General features: G+C 36.5%; 1 protein-coding gene, 1 long non-coding RNA gene and 1 pseudogene across 3 annotated transcripts; 2 read left to right on the top strand and 1 right to left on the bottom strand.

The window, feature by feature from the left end:
• The window catches only part of LOC126724045 (receptor-like protein 15), an 81887-nt pseudogene that overhangs the window by 50238 nt on the left and 12535 nt on the right, over positions 1 to 19114 (top strand).
• Positions 831 to 12428, top strand: LOC126722796 (clustered mitochondria protein-like). Its single transcript, XM_050425941.1, has 6 exons — positions 831 to 950; positions 6262 to 6348; positions 6657 to 6791; positions 7131 to 7286; positions 7732 to 7800; positions 12063 to 12428. Exons 1-6 carry the CDS (start codon positions 885 to 887, stop codon positions 12426 to 12428), a joined length of 879 nt encoding a protein of 292 aa, XP_050281898.1. The 5' UTR covers positions 831 to 884.
• On the bottom strand, positions 14313 to 18038 carry LOC126724049 (uncharacterized). 2 transcript variants are annotated; one of them, XR_007654579.1, is made up of 6 exons: positions 17052 to 18038; positions 16486 to 16576; positions 15766 to 15822; positions 15337 to 15385; positions 14743 to 14795; positions 14313 to 14578 (listed from the first exon to the last, which is right to left on the bottom strand). It is a non-coding gene; the product is annotated as an uncharacterized LOC126724049 (long non-coding RNA). The 2 variants fall into 2 exon arrangements; XR_007654580.1 differs by having other exon boundaries at positions 14675 to 14795; positions 15337 to 15822.

Genomic DNA, 19114 nt, shown 5'->3' with positions numbered 1-19114 from the left:
CCCCCATTGGAGTCATTTTTAGCAATTTTCCTATTTCTTGCAGTAAAGGTTGCCATACTTGAAATCGTAACTCTGTGTGTTCTCGCTCTCTTTCTCTCCTTTTTATTATTATTTTTTTTTATGGTTATGGTTCTGGAGTAGCACCTCCATCATGCCTATGGTCCGTTTCTTGTGTCATTATTATTTCTGGTTTACTAGTGTGTTTAGTGAATGGGATATTTACGGGCCTATAGAATTAGCAAATTCCAAGGTTGAATTGGAGTATATATTTTTATATTTTGTTAAAATTAATTAACGGAAAAAAATCTGGTGGGTGCAGTAGTTGTGGGGGTACATTTTCATTTAAGGAATTGTGTATTTACTTGGATTTGGGCATGAAACTATAAATCACATGTTTATGTTACTATCATCATGTAAGACCAGTTCAATTGCTGTTCGGTATATATTATAATAAGAAATAGCTTGTGCCCTGAATTTCCTCTTAGTAATCTGCAATATGTGGTTCTTTCTGTTTCTGTTCACAGGCTGAAACGAAAGAAGGGAGGGATGAGAATGTTAAGGATTGTGCTTCTTCCACACAAGGACATTCTTTTCAACCCTACTGTCTTAACTGAATTTAAGTTGTCCGGGAGTCAAGATGCAAGTTTGAACCTATTAATATTGTTTGTCAATATTATTGGATTCTAAATTTGCTAATTTTCAGCCAGAAAGTAAAAAAATAAAAAAATAAAAAAATGAAAAGAAATATCTGATATGTTTTTGACCCTTTGCCTTCACCAGGAGATAGCAGAAGATGAAGAAAAGGAAAGTGAGTTCATATCTTACAAATGTTGTGCTTCCAAAGTTTGTACAAGATCTTTGCATGCACGCTTGAAGTTTCACCTATGGATGGACAAACATTAACTGAAGCAATCCATGCTCATGGAATTAATGTTCGCTATATTGGAAAAGTAAGCGTTTGTGAATGCTTAAATATTAGCATGTAACTATGGAAAATAAATATAAATCAATGCCTGAATTGAAATTTATTATTTTTGTTAAAACTGTCATGTTCATAACTTTTCCATCTTTCTACAAATGATTGTATTGCTTTTGACATTGTTAGAAATACTGGAAGATTGTATTATATTTCATAATGAGAGAATATACATCAGAGCCTTATATAGGAGGCGTAAGTGTGCGGTACAAGTAAAGTGTAGTACAAGTACAAGTGTGCTATACAAGAAAGGTAATTGGGCCTAAAGCCCATAATATAATATAATATACATTAACAACCCCCCTCAAACTCAAGGTGGATGTGAGACCAGCTTGAGGTTGTCAACCAAATCACGAGTGCGTCCCTTAGGAAGTGACTTGCTGAAGATATTTGCAAGTTGATCTTTGGAGGAGATGGAGAAGAGCTTGAGAGCACCATGGACAAGATGATAACGGATAAAACGACAATCAATCTCGATGTGTTTAGTCCGTTCATGAAAGACATCATTGTGAGCAATATGAATGGCACTCTGGTTGTCACAATAAAGGGGAGTAGCAGAGGATGTGGACACACCTAAATCCTTAAGAAGCCATCGTAGCCAAAGGAGCTTAGATGTGGTATCAGCAAGGGCACGATATTCTACTTCAGTACTGAAGCGGGCCACAAAGGTTTGTTTCTTACTTCGCCAAGAAATTAAAGAAGAACCAAGGAGAAAGCAATAACCTGTAGTGGACCTGCGATCAGTGGGATCCCCTGCCCAATCAGCATCAGAAAATGCACGAAGTACAAGAGGAGACTGAGCTGAGTAAAAAAGGCCATGGAAGAGAGTGCCCTTCAGGTATCGAAGAATGCACAGAACAGCAGCACAGTGAGTAGATCGTGGAGCAGACAGATACTGGCTCACTTGATGAACAACATAGGAGATGTTTGGACGAGTAACTATGAGATAAACTAGGCTGCCAACCAATCGTCTGTAAAGAAAAGGATTAGATAATGGTTTTCCCCCCGAGGGTGTCAAATGCGCATTAAGTTCAACCGGAGTGTCAACAGTCTTGCTGTCAGTGAGTCCAGCTCGAGATAAAAGGTCAGAAGCATACTTGGCTTGAGTAATATAAAGACCATCTGTGGAATGAGTAATTTCAAGACCCAAGAAATAACTGAGATGTCCAAGATCTTTCATCTCAAATTGCTAACTGAGAAAATCCTTGAGTTCTTGAATGCCACTGAGATCATCACCAATTATGATCATATCATCCACATATAGAAGAACCAAAATGGTGCCTTTATCAGTACGACGAAGAAATAAGGCAAAATCATACGGACTGGTAGTGTAACCCAAGCGAAAGATAGTGGAGCTAAACTTGGCAAACCAAGCTCGTGGAGCTTGTTTAAGACCATAAAGTGCACGTCAAAGATGACAAACCTTGTTTGAGTCAACAGAGAGACCAGGAGGAGGTTGCATATAGACTGCTTCACTCAAATCCCCATTAAGGAAAGCATTTTTAATATCCATCTGAAAAAGATCCCATTTACTAGCAGCAGCAACAGCTAAGAGGGCACGAACAGATGAGATACGAGCAACTGGAGCAAAGATCTCTTCATAATCAATCCTATACTCCTTTGTAAAACCTTTTGCAACAAGACGAGCCTTGTAGCGCTTAATGGACCCATCAGAGCGAGTCTTGATCTTATAGATCCACTTACAACCAACCATAGACTGTCCAGGAGGGAGAGTGACCAGATCCCAGGTATGGTTTTTGGTTAATGCATCAAGTTCCTCTTTCATTGCAATCTGCCATAAAGGGTCAGTGGAGGCCTCACGATAGGTTTGAGGCTCGTGAAGTGTAGCAAGGGCAGTTTAACAATGATAGTCAAGTAAATGTGTAGGAATGGATCTTACCCGGGTTGAGTGGCGATGTGGAATGTCTTGTGGAGGATCTTCAGGCGGAGCAGGAGCAGGGGACCCAGGCTCTAGGTGGCTTAGCTCATCATCAACCTGTTCATCTTCAACCTATCTAGGAGTAGCATCAAAAATATCTGGAGAAGGGTCTAAAGGAGGACCAAAAGTATTTGTAGAAGGAACAAGAGACTCATCTGAAAAAATTTCTAAAACAGAGGAGATAGTTAGAGAAGAACGAAAGTGAGAGAGTTCAACAAACAATCGATGTTCCCAAAAGACAACATTATGAGAAACACGAAGACGATGAGAGACAGGATCATAACACCTATACCCTTTTTGAGTTTCGCCATAACCAAGGAAACAACAAAGTCTAGATCGAGGTTCAAGTTTGTTGTGTTCATGAGGCTGAAGAAGAACGAAACAAGCAGATCCAAAGGATCGAAGGTGATGATAATCAGGAGGTGACCCAAAGAGACGCTCATACGGAGTCTGATTATGGATGACAGCACTTGGAATGCGATTAATCGCATGAACAGCATTAAGAGCAGCTTCACCCCAAAATGGGGCAGGAACTTTGGCAGAAAGAAGAAGAGCACGAACAGTGTCAAGAATATGACGAAGTTTTCTTTCGGCTCGACCATTTTGCTGAGAGGTACCTGGACAAGTTAGATGATGCACAGTGCCATAGGAATGTAACAAAGCTTGAAACGCATATTGAGTATATTCAAGAGCATTATCAGAACGAAAAGTTTTGATACGTTTGGAGAATTGGGTTTCAACCATTTTGGCAAAGTTGCTGTATATTGGTAAAATTTCAAAACGAGATTTCATAGGAAATATCCAACTATAACGAGAATAATCATCAATAAAGACAACAAAATATCGAGATCCACCAATACTAGCAACAGGAGAAGGTCCCTAAACATCAGAATGAATTAACTCAAAAATACTATTAGAAATGGATTCACTGTTATTAAAAGACAAAGCTGGTTGTTTTCCTAACTGACATGAAGTACAATCAAAATTGTCTTGGGACACAGAACCCAACAGACCCCTAGAAGCTAACTGTTGTACCCGAGAAGATGATGCATGACCAAGACGAGAATGCCAAAGTGCAAGAGATGGTAAGGAAGAAACTGCAGCAGCTGCAGCAGCAACAGAAACAGGAGCAACAGGTGGAAGATGAAAATTGTCTACGGGAAACATACGCCCAACTCTAAGGCCGGTCCCAAGCTCTTGTCCCGTCCTCGGATCCTGCACAATAGACCCAGAATAGTCAAAAATAAGGCGATAACCTAGTTCAGCTAATTGTCCCACAGAGCACAAATTATAGGATAGGTCAGGTACATGGAAGACTCCAGGAACAGAGAGGTTGGAGGTCGAAACAAAACCTAGACTATTCCCATGCATGGTGAAACCATCAGCTATATGAATATTTAGAGGGTGTGGTGCAGGGTCAAGTTTGGAGAATAAGGAGGAGTGAGGTGTCATGTGATTGCAACAAGCAGAGTCAAAGAGCCAAGTTTGAGACTTACCGGGTAGAACTGAGAGAGCAGTGGAAAGAGATGCATTACCAGCCATACGAACAGCCTGAGCTATGATCTCCTGTAGTTCAGCGGGAGAGAGGTTGATAGTGGATCCAGAAGACTGGGACTCAGCTGAAATGGAAGCCATCGACGGAGTAGGCTCAGTATTAGCAACGGCAGCAGTAGATTTGTTGCGACGATAACAAGTCTCAATGGTGTGGCCAGGACGCTTGCAATAGTTGCAGAACTTTTTGTTGGTCTGCTTGCAACGATTGCTAGAGCCAGAGGAATCACCTGATTGTTGAGGTTGCTCTATGGGTGGAGCAGAAGGTGTAATAGCCAAAACATTGAGCTTATTCTGAGCTTGAAGGGTTGCAAGACGAGCTTCTTCTCTAACCAACTCATTCACAGCAGTATCAAGAGAGGGAGCAGGACTGCGATTTAGCAGCTGGCCTTGAATGGGCTCAAAGTCCTTGTGAAGGGACATCAGGAATTCATAGAGGCGAAATTCATCTCTGATGGAAGCATATTGTTGAGCATCCTTTGAGCATGCCCAAGTTGGATCAGAAAGGTCAATTTGATCCCAAATGAAGCGAAGCTGATCATAGTAGTCATTGATGGATTGCCCTGGTTCTTGTCTGAGTTGATGCAATTCAACCACTAACTGATATTTCATGGAGCCATGAGTAGTGGGATACCTTTTGGCCAACATATCCCACGCTGACTTGGCATCATCATAGCTGCCCAACAGGTTGGAAATGGAGGGAATGGAAGTGTTCCGAATCCATGTGAGGATCATGTGGTTGTGACTATCCCATTCAATCATACGACCAAGAAAGGCAGTATCTTCTTCACTTGCTCCCTTGACAGGAATGGCGACTGCACCAGTACAATAATGCCAGAGCATACGACCCTTAAGAAAACTGCGCATAGCTTGAGACCAAGATAAGTAATTCTTGTTCCCCTCCAATACAGTATTGATGGGGCGAGAAAGAAAAACATACTTTTTATCCATTTAGAGACACAATATGCAAAAACAGAATGCAAAAATGAAATCTACGCGAAAAACTGGGTAAGGAGAACCTGGACTGCAAAAGTCAACCTTGGAGAAAAGTCAACGGTCAAAGTCAACGGCCGGTCAAAGTCAACGGTCAGTCAACGGTCAATGGTCAGCAGATGACGTCACAGGATGACGTGGCGCTGACGTCAGCAGATGAGTGGATGCTGACGCAGCTAGGGCTGACGTGGCACTGATGACGTCACAGGTGACGTCAGCTGGAATTGATGACGGCGCGTGTGGCGCGTGGGTCTCTGACGCAGAAAAAACAAGCCGCGCGTGACGGCGCGTGCAGTATCTAATTACTGCGAGGCTTTCACCGCCGGGTAGATCGGTTCAAGACGAACACAGTGATATCTCCAGAAATTTGATCGGAGCAATATTCGTGGCGGCGATGACACGTGCAGTGTTCTGTGCAGTGTTGGACTACTCAACGACAGCAGCTGCAGGTCCGGAACCCAAAGACGACGACTGGAAGACGTCGGAGTTTCAACGGCGAGAGGCTGCGGCGACTGTTGTGATAGCGGAAGCGATGTTGAGAGTGGAGTAACACCAATACAGAAAAGACTGCTAAGAAAAGGTCAGAGCAGTGGCTCTGATACCATGTTAGAAATACTGGAAGATTGTATTATATTTCATAATGAGAGAATATACATCAGAGCCTTATATAGGAGTCGTAAGTGTGCGGTACAAGTAAAGTGTAGTACAAGTACAAGTGTGCTATACAAGAAAGGTAATTGGGCCTAAAGCCCATAATATAATATAATATACATTAACAGACATGTCTGGAGCTTTGCTACAGGTGGCTGATGGGACAGAACATTTACCACATTTGTGGGATCTTTGTTCTAATGAGATTGTTGTTAGGTCTGCAAAGCACATCCTCAAGGTGATAAGCTCATAAGCATAATCTAAGCAGCTTCTACATTATAAATGATGTTACAAAGTGTGTATACATTGTTTCAATTAATTCCACAATTTCACCACAATAATTTGCAAAGAGGTGTCGCATGTTACTACGTCAATTGTAAAATGTGACATCTTTTTCCTGCCGTTTGTGTTAGAGATAGACACCATCAACTTTGCCTACAAGAGGGCGGTCTGGCATAGCTTGCACACATGCATGTGGAAACACATTTCCTGTTCACATCCACACTTCCCTTCCCAGTCTGATTAAACTGACTCCATCTTGAGCAGGATGTTTTGAGAGATAGAGAGGATCATGATATTGCGCCAGCTATATCACATTTCTTCAATTGCTTTTTTGGAAGTATTCAAGCTGTTGGCTCAAAAGTTGCTGCCAACAATATGCAGTCCAGAACCCACAAAAAGGTATGTGTCACATGGATCAATAGTTCCAGGATTTCTTATGGTTTTTTTTTGGCTTTTACTGCTTTCAGCTTTGAGCTTTTTGTGAGCTAACTCTTGAGGCCATATGTTCCCTCAGTTTGTGGTCCGTCATTGTAATTGTACAACAATCAAAGCAATTAAGTTGCATCTTTTTCTTCGGAAGAAAGTTTAAATTTTTTCTTGAAATATTAAATGATGTTTACAATCTAAAATCTTTACTAAATTCACTCAATTTTCTTAATGGAAATGGTAAAATGAAATTTTACTCTTGATGGAGAAATCTTGGCCCAAGGCTGTTCTTTATGTTTCATATTTTTTTAGGACCAAGGAGGCCATCAATGTTCAGGAAAGCCTTCTAAGGGGCTAGGAAGGTTTAAAGGTGGGGCGTCTGCAAGGAAGAATCAATCATCATTTATGAATCTTAGCTCAGAAACTCTATGGTCAGACATACAAGAATTTGCTAAACTCAAATATCAGGTATCAGTTTTTATCAAGTCTCTACAAGGACACTGGATATTTCTAGAAGGTTGAAGGAGTCATTTCCTGCAAAAAGTATATAAAAAAAAAAAAAAAAAAAAATTGGGTTGCATCCGAGTAAATTTCTTAGGCTATATAAAAAAAAATTTAATTAGGTGATTATTATTATTACTTTTTTTTTGCCATGCTTAGTTAAAAAACTTGTGCAATCGGGAGATCTTTTACTGTGGTTTTTTTTTTCCAATAGTACATCATCTTAGGTCAAGGGGCCATATTCTGAAATGGGATCACATTTTAGATTGGTCCTTTTCCTTTTGATGCTGTAGAAAATAAAATGGACTAATCTGTATCATATGGGATCCTCAAGCACATTCTTTCTTCTTTCCGTGATTCATGTCTAATGTGTGTCGGTATATGTTTGAAATATATTTTCTCATTGTTGTAGTTCGAGTTGCCAGAGGATGCAAGGTCACGTGTAAAGAAAGTTTTTGTTATACGGAATCTTTGCCTGAAGGTGATTATAAGTTCATCTTCTCAAATTGATTCCCGTTTGAATTTCATAACGCCACAATATGTTGCAGTGAAAATTAGGGGTGTTGTCCTTTTGGAGTTCAAATCTTCTATCCCACTATTCCTGCTCCACTATATACTCCACAAATAAAAACATGCCATATTTAGGTAATTGAAATAATAGAAGGCATAAATTTAGCATTTAATAAATTAGATGGACATGTGGCATGTTTTTATTTGTGGAGTATAAAGTGGAGCAGGAAGAGTGAGACAGAAGATTTGAACTCGTCCTTTTGTAATATGATTTCCCATTCTTTATAAAAAAAAAAAAAAATGATTGTCAGTTTTTATGCTACTATTGCCTAATGTTAAAAAAAAAAAAATTATGTTGAGCACATGCTCTGAATGATGGACAATAGTTTTAAGGTTAGTTCAATTGCATATTTATGGTATGATGTCTTACATTTATGCATTTTCCTTCTTATGCTTGGCGCTTTCTCATGCTATTGTCTGCTTTGTCTAGATATTTCCTATTATACATGTCAGGAGTTCGGGTCTTTTATAGTTGGACGTGTCTAACTTATTATGCCTTAAATCATGTTCCACGAGTATTGATTTGTTAATATCTGAACATAAGCAACTACTATATATCATAGGGGTAAATTACTGTGCTTAAGAGTCCCAAAATATGCTATTTCAGTCGCAATTTGTATAGTTGCAACCTAAGTTACACCGACACGGACACGGGTATGGTAATGACACGGGTATGGATATGGGGTTACGACAATTTTTTTTTGAAAAATAAGGGTATGACATGGCATGGATACGGTAATTAAATAATTAATTAAATTTTATATTTAGGTATATTTTTTAATATTTTTAGACATAAAATACGTTTATGTCTAGAATTTAAATTATGTAAGAACTACAAATAAGTAAACTAACACCCAAAGTAGTACAATAATGCACATAAAATGTTTAGAGTGCAAACCAAAAGTTTAAATAGGCTACATTCAACATCAAACTAAAAACATAAAAGGAAAACAAGTTTGAAACTTTCAAGATTATCATAGAGCAACAACATCATCATCATCAACATAGTCGTCATTCTTAATACCGTACCGGTGGCCGTTTCATTTTGGTCAGAGGTAGGAAATATTTCGGTACCAATTAATACCGGTGTACTGTTTTAGAATTACCGCTAATTTTATAAAAATTACAAATCTATGTCTAATTGAATATAGATGCCTAATTTATTCAATTAACCAATAATAATAATAATAATGAGGGGATATATGTTTATTTTTTAAAAAGTGAATAAGTTACATGTAGTTATATACATTTAAAAAAGAAAAAGAAAGAATTAAATGTAGTTAGACAATTAAAATAAAGAGAAAAATGAATTTTAAAATAAAGCCTTTAGTTGAGGTGTTGAACACATGAGTGGGACTTTCACTGGCTACTGATTGATGAGATAAAAGAGAGTTCGGATAGTTAAAAAGTTACATTCAAATTTTCACTATTTGTTAAACTTTCACAGTTCAAATCGATGTCAGTTCCTTAAAAAGTGTGTCAATTAGTAAAAAACTATTCAACTCTCATGGGTTAGGGGCGGATAAAACAAGAGAAAGGAAGATAAAGAGAAAACTTAAAAAAAAAAGGAAGAGATGAAGATGGAAGCTAAAATAAGAAGAGAACGAAGCAGCAGTAGCAGCAATGTGAGGCTGAGAAGAAAAAGCAGAGAACTCTGAGATCGGCGTTGTGTCGGTGACTGGATCTGCGATGGCAAGCAACGGTAAGGTTTTTACTTTTTTTTTTTTTTTTTTTTTACCTGCCAGTTCAGATTTACCGACCGAAATCCGGAATTTTCTCCAGTATAACAGAAATAACTTCGGTACGGCCAGTAAAGAAACCGACACACCGTGTCGGCGCCGTGTCGGAGAAGCGAAAAAAAAAAAGACACCGGAGTCCGGCGAGTCGATGCAACCTAGGAATAGAGTTGGAGTACACGAATAACAAAAGACCCTCCAAGCCTAGTCTATGCAATGTACTTGAGCCCTCCAAGCTCCTACTACCAATGGACTTCTCGGAGTCATGTCTTCTCTAACTTTCCGGATCTCACAATACACCCGATTGCATCCACTAAGCCTCACTGGCTTCTTTTGGCAAATCCCCAAAGCTTCCCAAGTTTCAAAACATTCTCTACACTCTGAATAGGTGTGGGTTATGTTTGGGTACAAATCTCCTCTTAAGATATGATAATGGGAGAGGGAAGGAGAAGAAGCTAGAATGATTTCTCACTAAGGATGAGTAGCTCTCTCTCTAAAAGATGGGTGTGTTATGATGTAGAAAACCTATCTATGGTTTTTCTCTCTGAATGACGTCTCATACTCTTGTGGGTAATGAGGGTATATATAGTATGGGTGAAGGGTAAGAAAGTCACTTAAAATCCTCCAGGCAGAGAGTTTTGCAGGTATCTTGCAGGTTGGCCCTTCTCTTGAGACACTCGCGAAACTAACAGCCTGGCACGACTCTTCAGCTTCCAGCATGTGCTTTTCATGTGGCTCTTTTGCAGGTAGGTTTCTTGCGAAACACTCTCAAAATCTACTTGTTCATTCAATACATGTTCGATTTTTCACCAACTTAATACTAAACCCAATACAATAAAATCCCACAAAATACAAGGAACAAAATTAAAGCAATTACAACACTTTTTGTCATGGAATAAAGCCAACATAAAACATAGTTGTAAATCACAACTTTACAACTTGAGTACCTTTCTTTCTCAAATAACAACTTCTTGATCCCATTCACATTTTCCTTCCTTTTCAACCTCTCAAAACTTAAGATCCAATTAAGTGATAACAATATATTAGCTCTGAAACCTGACTCTCTTACTTGGATTCCAACCTTCCAATTAAAGGTTTTCAATTTGTCTAATTGTTCATTTAACATTCTCAATAACACACCTCCCAAATTTCTTCTTACCAATATGATTTGGGACTAATTAATCTCTCTCATGGTAAGTTGGTTGGGCAGTTCCCTAATTGAGTAATTGGTTGTTAGTGAACGATACAATATTGGAGGCCTAGGTTTCTATTTTAAACAATAACTCTTTTACAGGGCCTCTCATAGTGCCACATGATATTCGTCCCAACATTTTAACAATGGAAATTTCAGATAATTACTTACAAGGTCCAATTCCCACAAACCTTAGTCTAATTTTGAAAATTTTAAATTATTTAAAAATTTTGAAAAAATGAATTTTAAAGTAGTATTCTTCTTCTTTTGGGAATTTGGTATTCCTACAGCGCCTAGACTTTTCTGGGAATAATTTCTCATGAACATTATCAATACATTTCATTATGGGTTGCTAACAGTTAGAACTTCTCACATTATCAAACAACTTCAGTGGACAAATATTTCCTACCAATTTTAATTTGACTAATCTAAGGTTTTTACGTTTGGACAACAATCACTTCTCAGGCGTGCTTCCAATGTGGATGGGGAACATATCATCTTTAGAACATATTGTTATGGCCAAAAATCATTTTGAAGGTCCCATTCCAATTGAGTTATGCAAACTCCTTGATCTTAGATTTCTTGACCTTTTTGACAATAATTTGTTTGGCTATGTTCCATCTGCTTCAATTCCTCAAGTACCACTTTTTTCCAATTAAATAAAAATTTCTTGAGCGGTCCAATTCCAAGTGATTTCCAAAATAACTCCAATCTACTTGCACTAAATCTTCGAGATAGCCATCTAACTGGTGACATTCCTAATTGGATTGGAAGCCTCTCAACATTGAGAATTCTCCTCTTGAAAGCGAATTATTTAGGAGGTCAAATTCCAATTCAATGATGCCTTTTGTAGAACTTAATCATTTTGGATCTTTCCTACAATAAATTTTCAAGTATGATACCTTACTGCTTGAGTAACATTACTTTTAATGCATCCACCCAAATACCTTTTTCAAGAGATTCATATATAGAGATGTCTAGTTCCAATAGTTTTTCATTTTGTTGGTACACAAAGTCAATAAATATCGAAGATCCAAATAATTTTTTATTTATGTTCAATGATGTTGTGAATGTTGACGTAGAAGTAGAGTTCGCCATAAAAAGTAGAACTTACTCCTACAAGCAACAACCTAGCCAGTAAAATCCCACCGGAACTAGGTAGGATAAGCAGCAATATTCATGTATTGAACTTGTCACACAACAATCTATCTGGACTAATGGCCTATAACATTCTCAAATCTAAAGGAGATAGAAAGTTTGGATCTTTCCTACAATGATTTGAATGGTAAAATTCCACCTCAATTGACTGAAATGACCTCTCTAGCGGTCTTTAGTGTGGCACACAACAACCTATCAGGTATAACGCACAATAAAAAAAATCAATTCATTACTTGTGATGAAAGCAGTTATGAGGGGAACCCTCTCCTGTGTGGGCCTCCATTATATAATGGTTGCACCAAAATGAGACGATCATCTACAGTGCCAGTGGATATTGAGGGGGAAGAAGGTGATAGTTTCATGGACATGGGTATCTTCTACATAAGCTTTGTGGTGGCTTACATAACAGTCTTGTTGGAAATGGCTGCAGTTCTCTACTTAAAACCATACTGACGTAGGGTGTGGTTTAACCTCATTGAAGTGTGTATTGATACTTACCGCTGCTTTGTTGTGGTTCTTTACCGTATGTTGTTCAATTTCAGACTTGCATAGCTAATGTTTTGTTGTGGTTCATTACTGTAAGTTGTTCAATTTTTAGAGTGCATTGCCTTGCATTTTAATGATCACTAGGGCCGGCTCTATGGTGGAGCAAAAAATGCAACCGCCTAAGGCCCCAAGTAAAAAAAAAGCCCCTAAATTTTAACCAATAGGATTATTTATAATCAATAAATAAAATAAAATTTTTTATTAGACGAAAAAAAAATAAAAAAATAGAGAAAAATGCAATGTCGTTCACAATATTTTTCACAACACTTGTACAACTAATGCTAAGTAGCAAGTTATTACAGCCTATTGTTGATGGCAAAAAAATAATTATAGTAATATTTTCAAATAAAAAACAAAAAACAGTTTAAAATCTAGGATTTGTTGTAAAAAATATTGTGAATGTTGCACTTCTAAAAAAAAAAGAATAATAATAAGAATTTAATTAGCAAACTTTTACTAGTTTTCATCTAAATCTACCACTAACACCACTGTTTTACTTACCACTATCAATCTACCACATCAACAAGTATGAAAATTTTTGTCAAATTTTTTTTTGTCTTAAAAATTCAAAATTCAAAAAAAAATTCTATGTAGTTCATGTTAATTAGTAGTAATTTTGCATCTAAATAAGATGATCAATTTTCGCCTTAGGCCCCCAAATGCATCAAGCCGCCCTTGATGATCACATGTGTGTGTGTCTCTTATTGTTGGATTTTGAATCCGAAGATTGAATTTTAATACTATGTTGTGCAAAATTTGTATTTGCTGTATAATTTTAATGGACTAAGAATGTTTTTTTTTTTTTTTTTTTTTTTTTGCTTTAATTGAATAAGTGAGTTGTGCAAAGACAGAGAAATGTACCTTCCCCCAAGGGGCTAGGAGACTAGGTACGAAGTGATAGGTAATGCAAACAAATCTTAAATCTTGCAAATTCTTTAAAAAAAATTTGTTAACTCTCTTTTTACTTGACAAAGTTTGGCTTCAATCAAATGGCTACAATTCCTCTTAACATCTTTTTATTAAATGTGAATTTAGAGTCTTTGACAAATCCCACATTAGATTACATTTTCTTCTCATATCTTTTATACTTACAAAATTTCCAAAAAAATCAAAGATCAATAGCTATACTATCAACAAATGTTTAAATTTCAAGTTTTTTGAAATATAAGATTATGTATAAAAAATAAATTCATGGATCAAATAAAAAATAACATTCGATTGACATAAAATTTAGCATGTGTTTTAAGAACATAAAAAACATACAATCTAACAATTATAATTTCAAAAATATATAATTATGTTAATTTTTTTTGTGAGTGTTGTAGCCATTAACTCCAAACATGTTTGGAGTCAAATCTTGCTGCCGTGAACTCTACCAAATTGCATCTAACATGCTCATGAATTCACAATGTTCAAAACTAGAATAGGGTCACATCCATTCCCTTGCAAAACAAGCACTCGTCAGATCTGACAGAGCCAAAAAAAAAAAACCAATTGAATAAGGTTTAACTTTCTAAAAGCTTCACTACATATTTAACCATCTATATAGTCAACTTTAAGATTTATTCCATGTGACATTAGTCATAACATAATACAAAACCCACAAATAAATTGACTTGATGTTCTTGACAACGGAAAATATTAAAGAACAATAAATAATATGTACAATAACAACTTCAATACTTTGGATGCAAGTGATCAAATTTAGTCGCCTCAAATAATACCTACAATTGTGATTTGTAAGGAAAAAATTACATACCCTTAACAACACCTCCCCCCCCCCCCCCCCCCAAAAAAAAATACTTGGACAAAAATGACCCAGAGTCACTCCTACAAAACTTATAGAGTGGGTGGGTCTTTCAACAATTGATGCTTTTCCTTCGGTTGCCTTTATCCTTTTTTGCTAAGCTTGACTTTCTATGAATTGTCAAAGAAATGAAGCCTTTTTTGGTTTACATTTTTACCCAGATGCTCCAGCAGTAGCACACTTTTCATATTCCCTTTACTCTTCTTTGGCAAACTCTTCAACCAATTCACTTTGCCTTGGGGTCAAATTCCTACACAAATCAAGAATTTTAATATACTATGAAAATGAGAGGCTGCAAACACATTCTGTAGTCCACACACTCGATTGAACTGAATCATAAAAGTACGTTTTGGAAGGTGAAAAACCCTGCAAAAACAATGGCTAAGACAAGGAAACCTATGATGGAATGCTAACATTGAAGTGCACATATTGATCACCAAATGAATAAGAGTTCCTCGTCTTGATCCCTGCACAAAAACAACGAAGTCAGAGGGAATACACATAATTTTGAGACAAAAAATTTTACTAATGTTTTTTAGAATCTTAACAGAAAATAAAAAAATTAGCAATATATTTTTTTATATAAGTAATAAAAATTAATGATATTACACCTAATAACTTGCTTAACTAGGGTAAAATCATTAAATCTCACATTGAAATGATGATTAGCAACAAATTGCATATCTAACGCGACTCATATGGACTCTTTAGTCATAGAGGATACCCTTCTGTCAAAATTTCATGTTGATTCCTTACTTTATAAAAAGAAAAAGAATAAATTGTGGCAATAAGGAAAGATCACATTGACACAAGCTGAGGAAGTTGCTTCAATTGAAATTCTGAGGGTTTATTGATACGAGGAACAAAGTGGCTAAAATGTTAAAGGACCAATTATGTCACACACTATTCTCAATAGAGAGAAGGATGCAAGTGGCAAACCAAAATAGAATCATTTATCACACAAAATTTTCTATAAATAAACGTAATGAGCATGTCTAATTCACCAACCTTTCTTCTTCAAAACTACCATTTGACCAGGCTGGATGCCAGAGCAAACCTGAACATCATAAAATAGTTAAACCATGATACTATAGGAACTAGAACAAGAAAGAACCTTTACAAGAAGCCAGTAATCTTAGGCTAAAGGCCAACCCCATAGGAATGACATGGAGGCATAGAGAGATGCTATTTGGCTTTGGTTTTCATAGTCCCAACAAAGGGTGGACATGAAAGAACCTCAACAAACAAACCAGATCTCATTATTAACTGACCCAGTCACCATCCTATCTGGGGGTCAAGTCCAATAATCAAGTCACATGAGTTGCATGAGTAAATTCCAAATGAAATGACAGAACCTCAACAAAGCAATCAAATGAAAATTCCAAATGAAATTTTCCCATTGCACAAGCACTAATCATATACAAACATTAAACAAACCTTGACGACTACGTCTCCTGTGAGAGTTGGAACCTGGATTGTTCCCCCCAAAATTGCCTGCAATCCAATAAACCCACTAAATTAAACAGCTAGACCAAAGATAAAAGTTTTTATTTTTTATTTTTTTAATTATAAGTAATAAAATTTTATTAACAGAGAAAAAAAAAGTACTCTATGCTCACAATGATAAACACAAAACACTTAAAACCAAAAACAAGCAAATCAAATAGAAAGATGAATTGTAGACTCTAAACATCAAAAATCAAATAGATCAAAAATAAAAGTAACTTGAGCCAAATGATATATACAACTATAGCTATCAGAAGTATTGATTGTCAACTTGCAAAAAGGGACTAGGGTACCAAATTTGGTTATTGGGATTGGCTAATAAGTAAATAAAATTTTCAAGAAACTTACTAATATTAGGAGGTTTTCTTATTCCATACAGAAACAGATAAGTTTCTACAAATGTAATTCAATTATTTTTATCATTCCTCTAATGGATTTTAGATGTCTAATAATTGTAGAAACAAATCAAAAAGTACCTAAAATTTTCTGCTGCCAGAAAATTCCTGAAATATATCTTTTTAAGAACAGCTATCTTTACATTTATATTCCATCTTTTTTAAAACCATAATCAACCTATAGACCCTAAACCCCTCTTCCATTAATTGCTAACAGGTGACTGAGGAGGTGTTAAGAAACAGCATAACAGGTGACCTTAATGACAATATAAAGATCACCAGGTTGATTTCCATCAGGATCTGCGCGCCACTTCTACTCACCTTTGTGGTCTCATAATTATCTACTCCTGCAAATGGTAAAGGAGGAGAGTCAAGCACCTATAAAAACTAGCATATAAAAATCCTATAAAACCGATTATTTTTCTTTTCTTCTTAAAGCTTAAAAAACGAAATCTGATTTTTGCTACCTGATGCAAACAGACCTGTAATTATAAAATAAAAAGCCTGCAAGCCCATCCATTTCATTCCCAAATACCTACTCTACTATATACTAACAAACCATATACAAATTTTAAGGCCTGAATTGATAAGATCATGCATTAGACTTTGTAGCAGAGGAATTTATTCTACACGGATAAGAATAGCTTGACAACAGTACGATATTTTAGCAATACAACCACCAGAGCCAAAAAAGAAACAAAAACATAAATAATTAAAAAAAAAAACCTAAAATAAAAAAAGAAATACCTGGCACGATATTCAATTGATTACTTTCAGATTTCGTTAATAATTGCGTGTAAATTCAGATAAAATGCAACATACCTGGGCATATTTCTTTGCATTGGACTCAGTTTCTTTGACAGTGGATATAGATTGAAAATGGAGTCATCTTTTTATAAAGGGATTGGCTATTAAAGAACCCATTGCCATCTGCTGAGTAAATCCACAGGGACTAGAGGAGCTTGAAGGGTCTCCCGTGTCTGAGTCCGTTGAGATACCAACATTCATATGTGAACCATTTTGAGATAGTAAAGGTGAGCAGCTCTGTGTCAGTCATCAATATTTTGAGAATTGTGTTGGATGATAACGGAATTCTGAGGAGGACTGGACATATGCATTCCACATGTACCTTGCCCAGTGATCGATTATACATGAAATATCAACATGATTCCAATCACCTTGCATCAAGTCTCCGAATCTCGTCTGTAATCGGCTGTGAGGTTCACCGTAAAACCACAGATGATTACACTTCAAATCAGAATAACGCGCCCTAACCATGCTACGTCGCTTACGACTATTGGTAAAAATGTGGATATCACAACTACAATAGATTTTTTCATCACGAAGAGAACCGTACAATTTCCCATTCTCCATGACACTGAGGACAAGTAATCCGCACCATAAATGGGCCCTGTTGCATGGAAATCTGGATCGGCAGCAAAACTTCAAGTTAAAAATGGAAAAATAATTTTTATCCTCCATAAATAAATGTATAGAATAAAATCTTATGTTGGGAACCTTTCCCCGAAACTAAATTAAATCTACCAACCAAACAGAGCAAAACAACCAAAATTCTGAAAAAATATCTGCCAGCAGTAAAACTGCAGAATCATTTGAAACACTTGATTAGTGAATAAAAAATTCAACTTCCACTCTCCACCATGCCGTTATCCAAGACGAACCCCTCTGGTACTACTCTCACTTAAAAACACAAACACACTCTCTCTTAGGCATTTTATCAAACACATAACAGTCTACTTTTCTTTTGTCTCAAAAACAGGATTATATTCTCTGCGGACATGACCATAAAGCTCAAACACGAGCGTCGACCGAGGCGCGAACGTCCATGTAAAGAAAGAAACTTCTCATTGATTGAATGTTTACAAAATGAAAAACTAACTACTTCCAATTTATATACACCAATAAAACAGGGGCTAAACTTCCCGCCCAAAATAACTGCTTAACAAACTTTAGCAAACTCCAATCAGTGCTTGACAGCTGTAATACACCACTTCTTCCTTCTGGCACGTGTTGTAACTGCTTTTCCTTCTGTCGTTCTCTTCTGTTCTATATTCTTCTTATTGCCGTTTAGCTTTGTATGTCGTTTAAGCTTTGTTTTCCCTTTAACAAAGTGCACATATTGATCACCAAATGAGTATGAGTTACACTAATACAAATTTTTTGTATCTTTTTTTTGTGTATCACTTTATATTCCACCAATAGTAACTTGCCATATATTAATTTTACTTTCCTTATAAAATAATTGGAGTTGAAAATAGCCATTGGGCCTTGTAGCCCAGTGGCACCTGGTGTCCCTATATACCTTGAGCTCGGGAGTTCGAGCCCCCGCATATTTACCTAGCAAAAAAAAAAAAAAAAAAATTAGAGTTGAAAATAGAAAAAATCATACACATAGCAAGTTGTTATTGGTGAAATATAGAGTGGTACATAAAAAAGTACAAGAAATTTGTATTCAAGTTAAACGTCTTGATCCCTGCACAAAGTTAGAGGGAAATTTTGAGAAAAAACCAAATTGACACAGCAACAAAGTGGCTAAAATGTAAACAGATCAATTAACGTGCTAGGCAAAGGCAAAGGAATATTAGATCTCACACCAAACGTGGTCGTTTTTGTCTCATAATTAAATTCCTCTCTCGTCAAGTTACATGCAAACCTATTCAATGGTAGTATTAATTAGTCGATACATGTGGTTTATACAAGTATTGAGGTTCACCACGACCTTCTAAACGTGTACCCAAAAAAAAAAAAAAAAAAAAAAACCTACAAAAAGGACAGGTTTATCTGTATGCAAGATTTTAAATGTTCTCTGCCTCAATGATAGGCTTATCATATTCTGCTTGCTCTTCTTTGGTATGCTCTTTCAA

This window comes from Quercus robur, chromosome 4 (genome assembly GCF_932294415.1).
Source record: "Quercus robur chromosome 4, dhQueRobu3.1, whole genome shotgun sequence".
In the NCBI taxonomy this organism is placed as follows: Eukaryota; Viridiplantae; Streptophyta; class Magnoliopsida; order Fagales; family Fagaceae; genus Quercus; species Quercus robur.
This window is presented reverse-complemented; position numbering and strand designations above follow the sequence as displayed.

Bases quoted from the DNA above. Each gene is read 5' to 3' on its own strand.
- LOC126722796 (XM_050425941.1), top strand. From the start codon at position 885: ATGGATGGACAAACATTAACTGAAGCAATCCATGCTCATGGAATTAAT. The intron at 6,349-6,656 runs GTGATAAGCTCA...CATCTTGAGCAG, and splicing joins CTGCAAAGCACATCCTCAAG to GATGTTTTGAGAGATAGAGA. The intron at 6,792-7,130 runs GTATGTGTCACA...ATATTTTTTTAG, and splicing joins AGTCCAGAACCCACAAAAAG to GACCAAGGAGGCCATCAATG.